This window comes from Scyliorhinus torazame, chromosome 3 (genome assembly GCF_047496885.1).
Source record: "Scyliorhinus torazame isolate Kashiwa2021f chromosome 3, sScyTor2.1, whole genome shotgun sequence".
Classification (NCBI taxonomy): domain Eukaryota; kingdom Metazoa; phylum Chordata; class Chondrichthyes; order Carcharhiniformes; family Scyliorhinidae; genus Scyliorhinus; species Scyliorhinus torazame.
This window is the reverse complement of record NC_092709.1, coordinates 6,440,243-6,461,277: the sequence shown is the minus strand read 5'-3', so window position 1 is coordinate 6,461,277 and position 21,035 is coordinate 6,440,243. Positions and strand designations below refer to the sequence as shown.

General features: G+C 46.2%; 1 protein-coding gene across 1 annotated transcript; it reads left to right on the top strand.

The window, feature by feature from the left end:
• The first annotated feature begins 2,573 nt into the window (after nucleotides 1-2,573).
• On the top strand, nucleotides 2,574-14,793 carry LOC140408267 (uncharacterized). The gene is made up of 3 exons (XM_072495236.1): nucleotides 2,574-2,661; nucleotides 8,191-8,295; nucleotides 10,665-14,793. The coding sequence occupies exons 1-3, from the start codon at nucleotides 2,592-2,594 to the stop codon at nucleotides 13,235-13,237; spliced, it is 2,748 nt and encodes a 915-aa protein (XP_072351337.1). The 5' UTR covers nucleotides 2,574-2,591; the 3' UTR covers nucleotides 13,238-14,793.
• The last annotated feature ends 6,242 nt before the right edge of the window (nucleotides 14,794-21,035 follow it).

Here is a 21,035-nt window from a genome sequence, read left to right as displayed (position 1 = left end):
TACACAGAGGGAGAATTCAGAGTGTCCAATTCACCTAACAGCCCGTCTTTCAGGACTTGTGGGAGGAAACCGGAGCCCCCGGAGGAAACCCACGCAGACACGGGGAGACGTGCAGACTCCGCACAGACAGTGACCCAAGCCGGGAATTGGACCCGGGTCCATGGCGCTGTGAAGCAACAGTGCTAACCCTAACCACCCAAAATCTTAAATTGTTCATACATATGAGTTTGAGTTTGACTTTCTGTGTTAAAGATTGCTAATATTATCACAATGGAGACTAAAATGGATATAAAAGCAGTTTTCTAATATATCAAACAAACAAAACCATGGATCTCCAAGCTGCTGTTGATTTTACTGAAAGCACTATAAAATAAATAAAGCCACATTTAGAGCGATAGAGCCGTACAGCACAGAACAGGCCCTTCGGCCCATCTCATCTGCACCAGTCAAAAACAGCCACCAAATTATTCTAACCCCCATTTCCCAGCACTTGCCCCATAGCCCTGTCTGCCCTGGGTTCGCAAATGCACATCTAAATACTTCTTAAATGTTATGAGGGTCTCTGCCTCCACCACCCTTTCCGGCAGTGAGTTCCAGACCCCCACCAGCCTCTGGGTGAAAAGGGTTTTCCTCACATCCCCTCTAACCCTCCTGCCCCTCACCTTAAATCTCTGCCCCCTGGTCATTGATCCCTCCACCAAGGGGAAAGGTTTCTTCCTGTCTACTCCATCTATTCCCCTTGTAATTTTATACATCTCAATCATGTCCCCCCTCAGTCTCCTCTGCTCCAAGGAAAACAGCCCCAGTCTGTCCAATCTCTCTTCATAACTAACACTCTCCATCCCAGACAACATCCTGGTAAATCTCCTCCGCACCCTTTCCAGTGGCGATCACATCCCTCCTATAATGTGGATTCCAGAACTGCTCACAATACTCTAGCTGTGGCCTAACCAACGTTTTATACAGTTCCAGCATAACCTCCCTGCTCTTAAACTTTGTGCCTTGGCTAATAAAGGCAAGTATACCATATGCCTTCTTAACCACTGTATCCACCTGCTCTGCTACTTTAAGGGACGGGTGTACATGCAGACCAAGGTCCCTCTGGTCCTCGGTGCTTCCCAGGGTCCTGACGTTTATCCTGTATTCCCCGGCCTTGTTTGTCCTGCCCAAGTGCATCACCCCACACTTATCCGGATTGAATTCCATTTGCCGCTGATCAGCCCATCTGACCAGCCCGTCTATATCCCCCTGTAATCGAAGGCTATCCTCCTCACTATTTACCAACCCACCAATTTTCATATCATCCGCGAACTTAGTGATCAACCCTCCTCCATTCATATTTAAATCATTTATATAAACCACAAACAGCAAGGGGCCCAACACTGATCCCTGCGGGACCCCACTGGACACAGGCTTCCTGTCAGAAAAACACCCCTCGACCATCACCCTCTGCTTCCTGCCACTCAGCCAATTCTGGACCCAATTTGCCAGATTTCCTTGGGTCCCATGGGCTCTTACCTTCGCTAACAGTCTCCCATGTGGAACCTTATCAAAAGCCTTGCTGAAGCCCAAGTAGACTACGCCAAATACATTTCCCTCATCGACACTTCTGGTCACCTCTTTGAAAAATTCGATCACGTTGTTCAGACATGACATTTCTGTTGCATGTGCGCTATTGGATGATATACTTCAGATTATCTAGACCTCAGTCACCAACATCTGATCCCGCACTATATCCACTGACCATTTATGCGTGTCGTCTCTGACTAAGCTGGATCCTCGCCGCATCCCCTCCCAACAATTTAAATTATCATCTTTAAATTGGCAATGGTCCTCCCTATCTGTGTAACGTCCTCCAGTCCTCCGACACAAACCCTCCATTCCCCTGGCTCGTCCCTCTTTCACATCCCTGCTTTCTCCGTCCCTCCATGGCACCCATACCTTCAGCTGCCTAGAAACAAAATGGTATTTGCGGAGCACTTTTCACCACCACTGGATGTCTCAAAGCACTTTCCAGTCAATGAAGTACTTTTGAAGTATAGCTGCTGTTATAATGCGGGAAGCCTCACAATCTCCTTCACAATGCCTTCCCGTAAACTCCCTGCCTCTCACCCCTTGTAAGACCCCCCCTCACCAAAACCCGTCCCTTTGACAAAGATTTTGTTCACTCCTCCTAAAGCCTCCTATTTAAGCTCAATGTCAATTTTACGGTTATACGTTGGTAAAAAGCATTGGGACATTCTCCTACATTAAAGGGTTTATATAAGTACACGTCGATGGCTGCTTACATGCAATCTTCCAAAGTGTTGATCTATGTGGAATAAAGCCGCAAAGTTCCTTTTCAATTAAAGACAGAAATGAGTACTGATTCAGTGGCTCAATCAAGCATTATTCATGGCTGTGAGTTGTGAAGATTTGACTTTTCGAGAGAAAGTACAACCCTGTAAACTAAATTGCAGTGTCTGCGATGGTGTGGTGGGTGACTCCAAGCTGTAATTACAGGTTTTCTCTTACTTTGGGAGGGTAATATAAACCGTGCTATAGCAGCTCTCCAACACCGGTTCCTGTCTGCACCGACAGCTCCTGCAGCCATGGACGGTAAAGCATTCGCACTCGCAATCTGCTGCTTAGTTGTTTTACAAACGTCTACAGCTACGCCGGGTAAGTTCCCTGTTTCAAGCTGGCAGCAGTCAGCTGCTCTTTGTAACATAGCTGTGAATTTCTGAAGTCTCTTTACAAGTTACCTTCTATAGAACTTAGAAACACTGGAAACATCTGGGCAGCACGGTAGCACAAGTGGATAGCACTGTGGATTCACAGCGCTAGGGTCCCAGGTTCGATTCCCTGCTGGGTCACTGTCTGTGCGGAGTCTGCACGTTCTCCCCGTGTGTGCGTGGGTTTCCTCCGGGTGCTCCGGTTTCCTCCCACAGTCCACAGACGTGCAGGTTAGGTGGATTGGCCGTGATAAATTGGCGAGTGACCAAAAAGATGAGGAGGGGTTATTGGGTTACGGGGATAGGGTGGAAGTGAGGGCTTAAGTGGATTGATGCAGACTCGATGGGCCGAATGGCCTCCTTCTGCACTGTATGTTCTATGTTTTGTTCTGTGTAAATTGAAATCAGCCTTTAAGGTGCAGTGCGTTTAAACAGCACACCAACTTTCTGCTATATCGAGGAAAATGTATTTTCCAAATTTTGTAAGATTGAGGAATTGGTAACCAGAGGCTAAAACGAGAAAGTGATTTGCAAAATGTGCAGGGGTCATGGGGTAAAGGCAGGGGAATGGCACTAAGTGAGTGGCACGGTAACACAGTGGTTAGCACTGTTGCTTCACAGCTCCAGGGTCCCAGGTTCGATTCCGGCTTGGGTCACTGTCTGTGCGAAGTCTGCACATCCTCCCCGTGTCTGCGTGGGTTTCCTCCGGGTGCTCTGGTTTCCTCCCACAGTCCAAAGATGTGCAGGTTAGGTGGATTGGCCATGATAAATTGCCCTTAGTGTCCAAAAAGGTTAGCTGGTGTTATGGGATAGGATGGAGGTGTGGGTTTAAGAAGAGTGCTCTTTCCAAGGACCAGTGCAAAAAAAAAACAAAGAACAAAGAAAATTACAGCACAGGAACAGGCCCTTCGGCCCTCCCAGCCTGCGCCGATCCAGATCCTTTATCAAAACCTGTCTTCTATTTTCCAAGGATCTACTTCCCTCTGTTCCCCGCCCGTTCATATATCTGTCTAGATGCATCTTAAATGATGCTATCGTGCCCGCCTCTACCACCTCCGCTGGCAAAGTGTTCCAGGCACCCACCGCCCTCTGCGTAAAAAACTTTCCACGCACATCTCCCTTAAACTTTCCCCTTCTCACCTTGAAATCGTGACCCTTTGTAATTGACACCCCCACTCTTGGAAAAAAACTTGTTGCTATCAGGGTACAATGGACCTGAACTCCCAGATTTCTCTGTACATCAATTTTCCCCAGGACTCTTCCATTGACCGTACAGTCCGCTCTTGAATTAGATCTTCCAAAATGCATCACCTCGCATTTGCCTGGATTGAACTCCATCTGCCATTTCTCTGCCCAACTCTCCAATCTATCTATATTCTGCTGTATTCTCTGACAGTCCTCCTCGCTATCTGCAACTCCACCAATCTTAGTATCATCTGCAAACTTGCTAATCAGACCACCTATACCTTCGCCCAGATCATTTATGTATATCACAAACAACAGTGGTCCGAGCACGGATCCCTGTGGAACACCACTAGTCACCTTTCTCCATTTTGAGACACTCCCTTCCACCACTACTCTCTGTCTCCTGTTGCCCAGCCAGTTCTTTATCCATCTAGCTAGTACACCCTGAACCCTATACGACTTCACTGTTTCCATCAACCTGCCATAGGAAACTTTATCAAACGCCTTACTGAAGTCCATGTATATGACATCTACAGCCTTTCCCTCATCAATTACCTTTGTCACTTCCTCAAAGAATTCCATTAGGTTTGTAAGACAAGACCTTCCCTGCACAAAACCATGCTGCCTATCACTGATAAGCCTATTTTCTTCCAAATGTGAATAGATCCTATCCCTCAGTATCTTCTCCAACAGTTTGCCTACCACTGACGTCAAGCTCACAGGTCTATAATTCCCTGGATTATCCCTGCTACCCTTCTTAAACAAAGGGACAACATTAGCAATTCTCCAGTCCTCCGGGACCTCACCCGTGCTCAAGGATGCTGCAAAGATATCTGTTAAGGCCCCAGCTATTTCGTCCCTCGCTTCCCTCAGTAACCTGGGATAGATCCCATCCGGACCTGGGGACTTGTCCACCTTAATGCCTTTTAGAATACCCAAAACTTCCCCCTTCCTTATGCCGACTTGACCTAGAGTATTTAAACATCCATCCCTCGCCTCAACATCCGTTATGTCCCTCTCCTTGGTGAATACCGATGCAAAGTACTCATTAAGAATCTCACCCATTTCCTCTGACTCCACGCATAAATTCCCTCTTTTGTCTTTGAGTGGGCCAATCCTTTCTCTAGTTACCCTCTTGCTCCTTATATATGAATAAAAGGCTTTGGGATTTTCCTTAACCCTATTAGCCAAAGATATTTCATGACCTCTTTTAGCCCTCTTTATTGCGCGTTTGAGATTTATCCTACTTTCCCGATATTCCTCCAAAGCTTCATCAGTTTTAAGTCGCCTAGATCTTATGTATGCTTCCTTTTTCATCTTAGCTAGTGTCACAATTCCACCCGTCATCCATGGTTCTCTAATCTTGCCATTTCTATCCCTCATTTTCACAGGGACATGTCTGTCCTGCACTCTAATCAACCTTTCCTTAAAAGACTCCCACATTTCAAATGTGGATTTACCCTTAAACAGCTGCTCCCAATCTACATTTCCAAGCTCCTGTCGAATTTTGTTATACTTGGCCTTTCCCCAATTTAGCACTCTTCCTTTAGGACCAATCTCGTCTTTGTCCATGAGTATTCTAAAACTTACGGAATTGTGATCGCTATTCGCAAAGTAATCACCGACTGAAACTTTAACCACCTGTCGGGATCATTCCCCAATACCAGGTCCAGTATGGCCCCTTCCCGAGTTGGACTATTTACATACTGCTCTAAAAAACTCTCCTGGATGCTCCTTACAAATACTGCTCCATCTACGCCTCCAACACTACATGAGTCCCATTCAATGTTGGGGAAGTTAAAATCTCCCATCACGACCACCCTATTGCTCCTACATTTTTCTATAACCTGTCTACATATTTGTACCTCTACTTCACGCTCGCTTTTGGGAGGCCTGTAGTAAAGTCCCAACAATGTTACTGCACCCTTCCTATTTCTTAGCTCTACACATATTGCCTCAGTGCTCGAATCCTCCATTGTGCCCTCCTTAATCACAGCTGTGATATCATCTCTGACCAGTAATGTAACTCCTCCACCCCTTTTACCTCCCTCTCTATCCCTCCTGAAGCATCTATACCCTGGGATATTTAGTTGCCAGTCTTGCCCTTCCCTCAACCAAGTCTCAGTAATACCAGTAACAGACTCGATGGGCCGAATGGCCTCCTTCTGCACCATAACAATTCTGTGATTCTATGAATGCAGAGGGGAGATGAGAATTCTTTGATGCAGCGAGTTGTTTATGATCTGGAATGTGTTGCTTGATAGCGCGCTGGAAACAGATCCAAGAACTTTCAAAAGTGGAAATGAATAAACATTTAAAAAAGGGAAATTTTCAGGGCTATGGAGGGAAGGTCAGAGGGCAGTGGGACTAATCGGATAGCTCTCTCAAAGAGCCAGTACAGACAATGGGCAGAATGGCCTCCTTCAACGTGTACGATATAACGGTTCACTGATGAGAGAGCGATAATTAAAGATTGATTAGACTGGGCACTGGAACAAATGTTGTTATTTATTTGGATATAGAAATGTCAATGTAACCCTTCTGAGTTTTGTTGTTCTAATATCACACAATAAATCGCATGAAATTCGCAGAATCACGCCATTCGGCTCAACTGCTCCTTGCTGCTGTTTCTGTTCCACAAGAACCTCCCACAACCCGACTTCATCTCCCTCGATCACCCTATCCCTCTACTCCTTTCACCCTCATGTCTGTAGATAGCTTCCCTTAAATGCTTGGAGCATTGGGTCACAGATTAGAATTTACAGTCAGTTGTGAAATAAATGCTTCTGAATGCTGGAACAGGAATCACAAGACTGTACATTCCCAGTCCACGTATTCACTATGGATAAAAAGTCTAAAATAGTGGGTAAGTGGAAATGTGCTCATTTGCAATGTATGTACTGACTCAAGTGGCGGAAGTGACGCACCTGAATTATTACCCCAAAATTGACAGAAAAGTGTTTTCATAGAATCCCTATAGTGCAGAAGGAGGCCATTCGACCCATCAAGTCTGCACCGACCCTTTGAAAGACCACTCTACCTAGGTCCGATTCCCCACCCTATTCCTGCGCCCCACCCTAAGGGACAATGTATCGTGGCCAATCCACCTTCCCTGCACATCTTTGGACTGTGGGAGGAAACACCCGGAGCACCCGGAAGAAACCCACACAGACACGGGGAGAAAGTGTAAACTCCGCACAGATAGTCACCTCGGGTCGGAATTGAACCCGGGTCCCTGGCGCTGTGAGGCAGCAGTGCTAACCACTATGCCACCGTGCCGCCCTTTTCTTGATCTGTCTCTACCTGCTAATTTGATGGAGAAGTGACCAATGACGAATTACATTTATATAAGGCCTATAACCTGGTAAAACCATCCAAAGGTGCCTCACAGGTGTATTATCAGACAGAATTCGATAGTCAGTTGTATAAAGGTGACGTCAGGATGGGTCTTCTAAAGCTTAGACATGGAGGTAGGTTTTAAGGAGCAATTAAGCGGAGGAGAGAATTAGAAAGGTGGAGATGTTTAGGAAGGGGATTCAGGAGCTGGAGACACGGCCGTCAATGATTGAGCACTGAAAACTGGGCAGGTGCAAGAGGCAAAAGGTATTTTAAGGTGTTAATGGCCTGAAGGAAGTTACAAAGTTGGGAGGGTCAGGGCTATGAAGGGATTTGTAAACAAGATTTTAAAAATTGAGGCATTATTCAACCTGGGGCCAAAGTTGGTCAGCGAGCTCAGGGGTGATGGTGAACAGGATATGCCCCAGAAACAGAGAATCCAGCTCGTAGTCTTCTTATAATAATCCTTTACTCGTGCACTTTTGTGCCTCATTCATCCAGAGACCACCATTCCATTCACCCCATCATTGGAAGTCATACCTCACCTCAACCTTTGTGTCGATTTTCTCCGTCCCTTCCTAAGACCTTCCTTAAAACGTTGGCACAGTGGTTAGCACTGCTGCCTGACAGCGCCAGGGACCCGGGTTCAATTCCGGCCTCCGATGACTGTGTGGAGTTTGCACGTTCTCCCCGTGTCTGCGTGGGTTTCCTCCCACGGTTCAAAGATGTGCAGGTTAGGTGGATTGGCCTTGATCATTGCCTCTTAGTGTCTAAAAAGTGAGGTGGTGTTATGAGGATAGGGCGGAGCTTGGGCCTAGGTAGGGGGCTCTTTCAGAGGGTCAGTGCAGACTTAATGGCCCGAATGGGCTCCTTCTGCACTGCAGGGATTCTCTGAAAACCTTCCTCTTTGAACAAGGTTTGATCACTCTCTAAATAAAAGTTCTCTTTTTCTCAGCTGTGAATCATGATGTCACAATTCATCCTGACGAAAAGGACTGCTTGACCAATCCCGATCATCCAGACTGCCAGCAGGCTCGAACCAACACACCAATGCACCAAAGTACGTAACCCTGAACAAAAACATCACCTGTATTCCTGCGGTCTGCTCAGGAATCCTGAGATATTTCAATTCAGTTTCTCCTCATCTCAAGTCAGTCTTTCCCCAGGTATTGCAGCCCCTTTGTAATGGAACTTGGAGTGGTGCAGACAGGAATGAATGATTACCTGGTCAGTTTATTAATCCAGATTTGCTTTTGTCACCAAACATTGAGCTTAGATTGTTCAGACGTGTTTCATTTGATGTTGGGCAGGAGCTACTGGTCACGTTATGCCCGAAAGGCAGCACGGCAGGATGTGACTGATAGATGCCGAGAGATCCCACTACCAGACCTATCCAGCCTCATGAGATATAACGCGATCTCGCGAGACGACGTAATGTGAATCCCGCCCAGATTATTTTCTGCCGATTCTGCACATTCGAATGAGACAGCTAGTCTCACTCTAATATGTCTTCCCGAGATCCACTCAAGGCGTGTGATCTCACTCCTTCACCCTGGAGACCTCGGGCTGGATTCTTGCGCCTGCCTGTCGCAAGAACGCCACGGACGAGACGCGGACAGTGGAAAAGCCCATTGATCTCGGGCGGGATTCGCCGGGCGGACGCGGCCGGAGAACCCCGCCCCTTGAGCGAGTGCTGTTCAGTGCTGGCCTCCACAAATGGGGAATAGATGGAACTACTTGGGGGGCTCCCAGGGGATTGGGCCCTCCAGGCAGGTTGGTATCCTGACACTGTTGGTGCCACCTGGGCACTTTGGCAGTGCCAATGCTAGCCTGGCACCCTGGCAGTGCCACCTGGGTGCCATCCTGGTGGGTGTAGGGGGCACTGCAGACCGCCTTATAGTGAGTCGGGGCTCAGACGGGTTTCAGGAATCACATCGGGGGCTCGGGAGAAATGGCGTCCCCATCTCTCACTGCACTGAAGAGTTCCAGCAAATGGGGCTGAAAACGGGGCTGTGTGCGGCCTCTTCAGGGACTTCCCCGCTGAGACCCCCGATCTACCCGGATGGGCATCAGATAACGGGGTGTTTCTCCGAGCACTGGGAAACACCCAGCTAACCTTGCGCACTACGGGACTCTGTCTCCATTCGGGTAGATCGGGGGCCTCAGAATCTCTTTTCCTAGCTCACTTGGGGTATGTGTTCATCCTTTGCATTCCTCACACAGAGCTCAGGGCAAATGGCTGGAATTAAAACAACTCTCAAGTTTCTTTTACTGAAGCCTTTACAGAACATCATTTAGTCCCATAACGACACTGTTTCCCTATCGCTCTGCAAATTGTTCCTCTTGAAGTGTTTGCCGTATTGCTTTTTGAAAGTTTCTGTGGAGTCTGATCTCACCCCCTTTCAAGATAGTGCATTCCAGATTTTATCAACCCTCTGTTTGAAGAAATCTCTAATTTCCCCATTCGTTCCTTTGCCAATTATGTTAAGTCCGTGACCTCTGCATTTGGCAGAAGAAATAGTTTCTCCCAACTTGCTGTCAAAACCCCTCACTATTTTCAATATCTCCATTTAGTGTCCCCTTAGCTTCCTCTGTTCAAAAGAAAACAATCCCAGCTTCTTCCAAAATGCATTACTTCTTACTTATCCACATTAAATTGCGTCAGCCATGTATCTAGTTATTTCACCCATCTGTCTACATCCTCCTGAATTCTGCTGTTATCCTGTTCACTACTTAACACATTGCCAAGTGTGTACAATTTGCAAATTTCAAAATTGCAATCCCTTACCCAAGTTCAGGTCACTTGTACATAACAGGAAAAACAATGCTAATCCCTGGGGGCAGGGACATCAGAGCATTCTTCTCTCCTGATACCTCAGTTCCCCTCTAAGCCACTCACCATCCTGACTTGGAAATATATTGGCCGTTCCTTCACTGTCGCTGGGTCAAAATCCTGGAATTCCCTCCCTAAGAGCACGGTGGGCGTACCTACACTTCAGGATCAGCAGCGGTTCAAGAAGGCAGCTCCCCACCACCTTCTCAAGGGCAAGTAGGGATGGGCTATGAAAGCTGGCCCAGCCAACGATGCCCTCATTACATAAATTAATTTAAAAAGTCAGAAAGACATTCATTTACCATCATTCTCTTGCTCCTATCCACCAGCCAATTCTATACCCTAATTTCCATTGCTGTTTTAATAATTTTGTGCTCTATATTCCAAATAATTTGTTATGAGTTACTTTATAAATGCCTTTTGAGAGTCCAGATATATAGCATCTACTGTTCTACCTTCATCAACCCTCTTGGTTACTTCATTGCATAGTTGACGTAATCCACTGGTGGCAGCTGACAGCAGGTTAACATATGAAAGAGTGGATCATTATTTACCTACATTGGTCTCACATTCATTCCAACTGTTTTATTCCTCAGGGTTAGAAAAAGGAACTGGCTTTTACAATTCACTTCGATCAAGGTCCCGTCGCTGCCCATTCGGAAGGTCATTTTACGCAGGCCAAAAACGCGGAATGTACCAAGGATCTTCCAATAGTAAAGGAATATCAAATATCCATGATTCTATAGCTGGACCCAAAGGTTGGGATTGGCTATTTGGCAGCGGATATGATGTTTCTAGCAATGGTCAAGGGACAAAGGGCAATGGATATGGTCAAAATAGTAACAGTCAGGGAGGAAACAGCAATGGGAATAGCCAAAACGGGAATGGTCAAGGGTCAAGCAGCTATGGGAATAGCCAAAACGGGAATGGTCAAGGGTCAAGCAGCTATGGGAATAGCCAAAATGGGAATGGTCAAGGGTCAAGCAGCTATGGGAATAGCCAAAATAGTCAGGGGTCAAACAACAATGGGAATGAAGAAGATGAGTCTAATCAAGGATCAAACAGCAATGGGGATGAAGAAGATGAGTCTAATCAAGGATCAAACAGCAATGGGAATGAAGAAGAGGAATATGGTCAAGGATCAAACAGCAATGGGAATAACCAAAATGGTCAGGGGTCAAACAGCAATGGGAATGGTCAAAATGGTCAGGGGTCAAACAGCAATGGGAATGGCCAAAATGGAAATGGTCAGGGATCAAACAATGGGTATGATGAAGATGAGTATAGTCAAGGATCAAACAGCAATGGGAATAACCAAAATGGTCAGGGATCAAACGGCAATGGGAATGGCCAAAATGGTCAAGGATCAAACAGCAATGGGAATGGCCAAAATGGTCAGGGGTCAAACAACAATGGGAATGGCCAAAATGGAAATGGTCAATGGTCAAACAATGGATATGATGAAGATGAGTATAGTCAAGGATCAAACGGCAATGGGAATGGCCAAAATGGACAAGGATCAAACAGCAATGGTAATGGCCAAAATGGACAAGGATCAAACAGCAATGGGAATGGTCAAAATGGTCAAGGGTCAAACAATAATGGATATAGTCAAAATGGTCAAGGGTCAAACGGCAATGGGAATGGCCAAAATAGTCAAGGGTCAAATGGAAATTGGTATGATCAGTATGGGAATGGTCAAGGATCAGGTGGCAATGGGAATGGACAAAATGGCCATGGGTCAAATGGTAATGGAAATAGCCAAAATAGTCAAGGGTCAAATGGAAATTGGTATGATCAGTATGGGAATGGTCAAGGATCAGGTGGCAATGGGAATGGACAAAATGGCCAAGGGTCAAATGGCAATGGAAATGGCCAAAATAGTCAAGGGTCAAATGGAAATTGGTATGATCAGTATGGGAATGGTCAAGGATCAAGTGGCAATGGGAATGGACAAAATGGCCAAGGGTCAAATGGGAACGGCCAAAATGGTCAAGGGTCAAATGGCAATGGATATGATCAATTTGGGAATGGTCAAGGATCAAATGGGAATGGCCAAAATGGCCAAGGGTCAAACAGTAATGGGTATGGACAAAATGGTCAAGGATCAAATGGAAATGGCCAAAATGGCCAAGGGGCAAACAGCAATGGGTATGGACAGAATGGTCAAGGATCAAATGGAAATTGGTATGATCAATATGGGAATGGTCAAGGATCAAATGGGAATGGACAAAATGGTCAAGGATCAAATGGGAATGGCCAAAATGGCCAAGGGTCAAACAGCAATGGGTATGGACAGAATGGTCAAGGATCAAATGGAAATTGGTATGATCAATATGGGAATGGTCAAGGATCAAATGGGAATGGACAAAATGGTCAAGGATCAAATGGGAATGGCCAAAATGGTCAGGGATCAAATGGAAATGGGTACGATCAATATGGGAATGGTCAAGGATCAGGTGGCAATGGGAATGGCCAAAAAGGTCAAGGGTCAAATGGCAATGGGTATGATCAATATGGGAATGGTCAAGGATCAAATGGGAATGGACAAAATGGTCAGGAATCAAATGGCAATGGGAATGATCAATATGGGAATGGTCAAGGATCAAATGGGAATGGACAAAATGGTCAAGGATCAAATGGGAATGGCCAAAATGGTCAGGAATCAAATGGCAATGGGAATGATCAATATGGGAATGGTCAAGGATCCAGTGCCAATGGGAATGGCCAAAATAGTCAGGGATCTAATGGCAATGGGTATGATCAGTATGGGAATGGTCAAGGATCAAATGGGAATGGACAAAATGGTCAAGGATCAAATGGGAATGGCCAAAATGGTCAGGAATCAAATGGCAATGGGAATGATCAATATGGGAATGGTCAAGGATCCAGTGCCAATGGGAATGGCCAAAATAGTCAGGGATCTAATGGCAATGGGTATGATCAGTATGGGAATGGTCAAGATTCAAACAACAATGTGATTGATCCATATGGCAATAACAATCCAGGTAGCTCCATGCAACATACAGAATCACAGAAAAGGCATTATATGAAAAGGGAAATCGCTTCCGATCAAGACACCACTTCTGCCCTCAAAAAGTTGCATTATCACAGACTACATCCACACTACAGGTACCGCCTTATTGGACAAAGAACTAAAAGACCATAAAATAAAATGTAATTCATCCATTAACCCACCCTCCCGCCATCAGTTAGCTTCCCGTTGTTATGGTTATCCAGTCTGCAAATGCAAATTCCTGATTTCTTATTTTGCTGTCTTCACTGGGAATTAGTTTATGAAAATAAAGTGTCATTCTGGAAGGCTTCTTAAGGGGATTATAAAGTGCACGCATGTTAAATTGAAAACAGTATTTTAGGTCAAAGCATATTTCTGTACTATTACCGTGTATTGTCTTGTGATTTGGTTTGTAAACCTTCTCCATTCTCTGGGCAGGTACCCGAATTGTTACGCTCTGGAACAGTTAAAACTGTTTATGCAGCTGCCAATATTTTTGTATTTAAATGCATGCTCAGATTTTAACCAGGATCAATCAGGGGGTTAACAGTATTAGTTCCCGTGTGATATTGTGTAATGGGTAAGCTGCCTATCCATACTTGGGGAAATTATGCTGTGCCAGTTAGTTTTCGACAAACTGGGCTACAGCATTCTGAAGACTTGGCCACTGGAACTAGTGTTAAACTAAAAAATGACCCCAGGCAGTAGTGTAGGTCACACTGAGCTTGCATTAAACCTTGCTTACTTGAGATATCAACCAAATTGGTTTGCTCTAAAGGCACAGTTCATTTCAGATAATGTGGACACACAGTTTACATTCTGGCACAGATTCCTTGGGCAAGTATTTGAAAATGTGGTATACTGGTAATACCGAGTTTAAAAGTCGTCCTCAATGTCTTTACATTATTCAGGTGGCAATGGATTGTACGTACAAACTGATATCATATGCAAATAAACATTTGCAAGTCATAACTCCTGCAGGAATGTACAATCAGTGCACATGCCGGGGGAAAGTGTATTAGATTTTACAAGTGAGAAAACGAAATTTTCAATTGTCCATCCTCAATGCAAAAATGTTTAGTTTGTAAAAACACATCCAAATGATAGTTTTAAATGCAGATGTCTCATAAACGACCAGCAGTTGCTACCAAGAACTGTGCATTTATCGCACTCCTTGTTACTCATTGACCTCATGTGGGGTTAATGGTCACTTCCGAATTTAGCTTCAAATGCTGTTATGATTTGGAAAGGAAGGAAGCGGAATAATAACTTTTAAAATGGGCATTTATATATCCTTAAAAAGGAAAAAAAAAGAAGCAGGGCTATGGGGAAAGAGCAGGGGAGTGGGTCTAATTGGTAGCTCTTTCAAAGAGGCGACACAGGCACAATGGTCTCCTTCTGTGCTGTGTGGTTCTATGTTGAATTTACTACCATTGCAAATGCGTTTAAGAATGTTAAATTCTACTCAAGCTGGGATCAGCTGATGAGATTTGGATGGGGGAGGCTGAAGCACCATTTAACAGATCCATTGACTGGCCTGTTGGTCTTTCCTTACTTCATTTTTCATGCCTTAATGGACAATGTTATTTAATGTAAAGAGAAAGTGGCTGAGATTGTCTGTTGATTTCTTCCATATTATTATCTCTGACTAATTGGATACTTTCACAGTTGTCTCAATGTAATGCCAATAAAGCCTTTTGAAACCACAATTATAGTTTTCTTCCAGTTTTCTGTGTTATATGCGTGATAGAACCATAGGAAGGTTACGGTGCACAAAGAGGCCATTCAGCCCATCGTTTCTGCGCCAGCCAAAATAAGAAACTAGCCGCACATTTGAATCGGAGTTTCCAGCACCTGGCTCTTAGCCCCACAGGTTTTGTCGCTTCAGATGCAGATCCAGGTGCCTTTGAAATGAGTTGAACGTTGCACCCTCCCAACACCAACCTGGGCAACGAGTTCCAGGCACCCACCACCCTCTGGGTGAAAAGCTTTTCCCTCAGGTGCCCTCTCATCCTTCTACCATTCACCTTAAATCTGTGCCTCCTCATAAGCTAGAGGAAGCCGGTCTTTCCTGTCTACCTTATCTAGGCCTCACATAATTCAGTAGCCTTCACCCACTTTGGCAGGTAGGATCAAGGATAACCCTAAAGCTTTCCATAGATATGTCAGGGATAAAAGAATGACTAGGGTAAGAGTAGGGCCAGTCAAGGACAGTAGTGGGAAGTTGTGCTTGGAGTCCGAGGAGATAGGAGAGGTGCTAAATGAATATTTCTCGTCAGTATTCACACAGGAAAAAGACAATGTTGTCGAGGAAAATACTGAGATTCAGGCTTCTAGACTAGAAGGGCTTGAGGTTCATGAGGAGGTGTTAACAATTCTGGAAAGTGTGAAAATAGATAAGCCCCCTGGGCCAGATTGGATTTATCCTAGGATTCTCTGGGAAGCTAGGGAGGAGATTGCTGAGCCTTTGGCTTTGATCTTTAAGTCATCTTTGTCTACAGGAATAGTGCCAGAAGACTGGAGGATAGCAAATGTTGTCCCCTTGTTCAAGGAGGGGAGTAGAGACAACCCCGGTAACTATAGACCAGTGAGCCTTACTTCTGTTGTGGGCAAAATCTTGGAAAGGTTTATAAGAGATAGGGTGTATAATCATCTGGAAAGGAATAATTTGATTTGAGATAGTCAACACAGTTTTGTGAAGGGTAGGTCGTGCCTCACAAACCTTATAGAGTTCTTTGAGAAGGTGACCAAACAGGTGGATGAGGGTAAAACAGTTGATGTGGTGTATATGGATTTCAGTAAAGCGTTTGATAAGGTTCCCCAAGGTCGGCTACTGCAGAAAATATGGAAGCATGGGATTCAGGGAGATTTAGCGGTTTGGATCAGAAATTGGCTAGCTGGAAGAAGACAAAGGGTGGTGGTTGATGGGAAGTGTTGACTGGAGTCCAGTTACTAGTGGTGTGCCACAAGGATCTGTTTTGGGGCCGCTGCTGTTTGTCATTTTTATAAATGACCTGGAGGAGGGCGTAGAAGGATGGGTGAGTAAATTTGCAGATGACACTAAAGTCGGTGTCGTTGTGGACAGTGCGGAAGGATGTTACAAGTTTCAGAGGGACATAGATAAGCTGCAGCACTGGGCTGAGAGGTGGCAAATGGAGTTTAATGCAGAAAAGTGTGAGGTGATTCATTTTGGAAGGAATAACAGGAAGACAGAGTACTGGGCTAATGGTAAGATTCTTGGCAGTGTGGATGAGCAGACATATATCGGTGTCCATGTACATAGATCCCGGAAAGTTGCCACCCAGGTTGAGAGGGTTGTTAAGAAGGGGTACGGTGTGTTAGCTTTTATTGGTAGAGGGAGTGAGTTTCGGAGCCATGAGGTCATGTTGCAGCTGTACAAAACTTTGGTGCGGCCGCATTTGGAGTATTGCGTGCAATTCTGGTCGCCGCATTATAGGAAGGATGTGGAAGCATTGGAAAGGGTGCAGAGGAGATTTACCAGAATGTTGCCTGGTATGGAGGGAAGATCTTATGAGGAAAGGCTGAGGGACTTGAGGCTGTTTTCGTTAGAGAGAAGAAGGTTAAGAGGTGACTTAATTGAGGCATACAAGATGATCAGAGGATTGGATAGGGTGGACAGTGAGAGCCTTTTTCCTCGGATGGTGATGTCTAGCAAGAGGGGACATAGCTTTAAATTGAGGGGGAAAAGATATAAGACAGATGTCAGAGGTAGGGTCTTTACTCAGAGAGTAGTAAGGGCGTGGAATGCCCTGCCTGCAACAGTAGTGGACTCGCCAACACTAAGGGCATTCAAATGGTCATTGGATAGACATATGGACGATAAGGGAATAGTGTAGATGGGCTTTAGAGTGGTTTCACAGGTCGGCGCAACATCGAGGACCGAAGGGCCTGTACTGCGCTGTAATGTTCTATGTTCTATGTTCCTCATTGTCTTACCCTCTCAGCATATCCTCCTACCCCTTTCTCCCTCATCTGTTTATCTAGCCTCTCCTTAAATGCATAGATACTATTTCCTGAATTCCTCGATGATGGGATTCCAGCATTTGTTGCCTATTTGATTTGCTCAGCCGTGAGCAATTTCGGAGGGCAGTTAATGGTCAGCCACATTACTGTGGGCCTGGAGTCACGTGTAGGCCAGACCAGGTTAGGACGGCGGATTTCCGTCCTTCCCGATTTTACGTTAATCGATGATAGTTTGCACGGGGCACAGTAGCAGAGTGGTTAGCACAGTGGCTTCACAGCTCCAGGGTCCCAGGTTCAATTCCCTGCTTGGGTCACTGTCTGTGCGGAGACTGCCCGTTCTCCCCGTGTGTGCGTGGGTTTCCTCCGGGTGCTCCGGTTTCCTCCCACAGTCCAAAGTCGTGCAGGTTAGGCGGAATTGCCACGCTAAATTGCCCTTAGTGTTCAGAAAGGTTAGGTTGGGTTATGGGGATAGGGTGAAAGTGTGGGCTTAGGTAGGATGCTCTTTCCAGGGGCCGGGGCAGACTCGATGGGCTGAATGACCTCCTTCTGCACTGTAAATTCTATGATTCTATGATAGTTTCATGATCATCATTGTTGACACTAGTTTTCCATTGCAGATACTGAATTTAAATTACATCAGCTGAGCATGGTGGGGTTTGGACCAATGTCCCCAGATCATTACCCTGGGCCCCTGTTTTCCTAACCGAGTGATGTTACCTGCGACCGCCTCCCCCTCCCCCTCCCCCTAAATGGAAATACCTTCTGTAAATCAACCCCATTAAATACCTTTAAACTGACTTTCAACTAAGTTAAAACTTCTAGTATTTGTACTGCCATAAGAAAATAGACCACTTAATTTTCTTCTAAATCAGAAAACAGAAATCGCAAGAGCACTGTGTGTCTTTGTTAAGGTGATTTACAGAGGGTAGTGTAATATCACGCTCGGGACCTAAGGGTGGGAATGAGTACCTTCTCCATGGTTCACGCGGAGTACGGGCGGGCGAATTCCATTTAGCATCGTATAAAAGTGAGGCACCAATCAGAGAGAGAGCTGGTAACATATATACCGTAATTGTAAATAAATCAAAGTTCTTCATTACACTGGATGTGGACTCCCCGTACCCTTACTAAACTGGCAACAAGGGCCTGTGTCCTTACTCAAGGTGGACTCTCTTATTTTGACAGACGAGCTGGAGTAATCCCAAACCAAAGTAGCAGATTGGCTGGTGTTCAATCCATTACCCTGCAATTTCTTCACCTCTTCTGGCAAGGTTTGTGGCAGACAGTCAAGGGTCCACCTCACAGAAATTCAGTTCCGAAGCGGCTACTGCTCATGTTCGAGCTGTACCCGAGATGGCCGTGATATAACAAAGCACAGCTCCCTCTCAGCTCCACCCGTCACCCATCCTGTTGTGCACAGTTAGAGCTAGGCACAGCAGGAATTCTGAAGCAGCGAGGCTGAGGGAAACTGTGTCATTGGGCCTGGAACTGACTAACGAGCTGCACTTTCCTGGTCTCAGATCTTCCATCAGTAAACACACTGAAAGGGAGGAACGGCGGCGCAGTGGTTAGCACTGGGACTATGGCGCTGAGGACCCGGGTTCGATCCCAGCCACGGGTCACTGTCCGTGAGGAGTTTGCACATTCTCCCCGTGTCTGCGTGGGTTTCACCCCCACAACCCAAAGATGTGCAGGGTAGGTGGATTGGCCACGCTAAATTGCCCCTTAATTGGAAACAAAAACAACTGGGTACTCTAAATTTATTTTTTAAAATACACACTGAGTCATCATTCATTCAAGTACAACAGTTTTCATTTAAAATAAATTAACTGTGATTATATTCTGATCGCTGAAGGTTTGTCATAAGTCTTTAACATAACCACACCTCCTGCTCAGGGCCACCACCTGCACTGAAACCAATGCTAAATCCAGGATACCATCTGCCAATTACAAATCCCTATTTCCTCCGCAGTATCAGCAGTGACAGCACCAGCTCCAATCACATGATTGAATCCGATGGTCGTGGGTTCAAGTTTCACCCCAAAGACTGAGTACATAATCCTGGCTGGCATTCCCGCTGTAATGCTGAGGGAGTGCTGTACTGTCAGAGGGTCAGTACTGAGGGAGTGCTGCACTGTCAGAGGGTCAGTGCTGAGGGAGTGCCGCACTGTCAGAGGGTCAGTACTGAGGGAGTGCTGCACTGTCAGAGGGTCAGTACTGAGGGAGTGCCGCACTGTCAGAGGGTCAGTACTGAGGGAGTGCCGCACTGTCAGAGGGTCAGTACTGAGGGAGTGCTGCACTGTCAGAGGGTCAGTACTGAGGGAGTGCTGCACTGTCAGAGGGTCAATACTGAGGGAGCGCTGCACTGTCAGAGGGTCAGTACTGAGGGAGTGCCGCACTGTCAGAGGGTCAGTACTGAGTGAGTGCTGCACTGTCAGAGGGTCGGTAGTGAGGGAGTGCTGCACTGTCAGAGGGTCAGTACTGAGGGAGTGCCGCACTGTCAGAGGGTCAGTACTGAGGGAGTGCGGCACTGTCAGAGGGTCAGTACTGAGGGAGTGCCGCACTGTCAGAGGGTCAGTACTGAGTGAGTGCTGCACTGTCAGAGGGTCGGTAGTGAGGGAGTGCTGCACTGTCAGAGGGTCAGTACTGAGGGAGTGCCGCACTGTCAGAGGGTCAGTACTGAGGGAGTGCTGCACTGTCAGAGGGAGACTGGTGGAGAAGTTTGAAACTGGCTCAGTAATAGGACACAAAGGGTGGTTGTAGGAAGCTGTTTGAGTGTCCAGCAGCCTACGACAGGGATCAGTGTGGGTCCCTTATTGTTTGTTATATGTATAAATGATAAAGACGAGAACTTGGAGGGAATGATAAGTAAGTTTGCAGATGACACCAAGTTTGGTGAGCTGGTTCATAGTGAAGAGGGTTGTAGATTACAGGAAGGTATAGATGGGTTGGTCAGATGGGTCAGATGGTATTTAACCCTGAGAAGTGCAAGATGATGCACTTTGGAAGAAGAATCAGGACGAGGGAGGATGTAATGAATGGCAGCTCAGGGAGCTCATAGGAACAGATAGATCTTAGCATATTTGTTCATGGATCCCTGATGGCAGCAGGGCAGGTGAATGGGGCGGACAAGAAGGCAAACGGGACACTTACCTTTCTCAGTCAGGGGTTAGATTATAAGAGCAAGAAGGTTTATGTTGGAGCTGTACGGAACGTTGGTGAGGCCACAGCTGGAGCACTGTGTGCAGTTCTGGTCACCTCACTATAGGAAGGAGGTGATTGCACTGGAGGGGGTGCAGAGGAGATTCACCAGGATGTTCCCCGGGACGGAGCATCTGAGCTTTTAGGAGGGGCTGGTTAGGCTGGGATTGTCAGCAGAGAAGGTTGAGGGGGGGGTGGGGGTGGTGGAGGTGTATTGTCAGCAGAGAAGGCTGAGTGGTGGGGGGGGGGGGGGTATGAATGAGGTGTATAAGATTATGAGGGGTTTGGACAGGTTAAATAGGAAGCAGCTCTTCATCTTGATTGAGGGGTCGATCACAAGGGGGCATAGTTTTAGGGTGAGGGGCAGGAGATTCCGAGGGGATTTGATAGGGTAGTGAGAATCCGGAATGCACGGCCTAGGAAGGTAATGGAGGCTGGAAACCTCACAACCATTAAAAGTCACTTGGTTAAGCACCTGGATCACCCTCACATTGAAGGATGTGGGACAAGTGCTGGTAAGTGGGGTTAGTGCGAGATTAGGGACAGTTATTGTCGGCGCAGACTCGATGGGCCGAAAGGCCTTTTCTGCGCTGAATGACTCTGTGACTCTATAAAATGTTAAACTGGCCAGTTTCTTTCTCAGTGATTATTCCACAGCCTAAAATAGAACATACAGTTTAACATTCGGCCCATCGAGTCTGCACCGACCCACTTCAGCCCTCACTTCCACCCTATCCCCGTAACCCAATAACCCCTCCTAACCTTT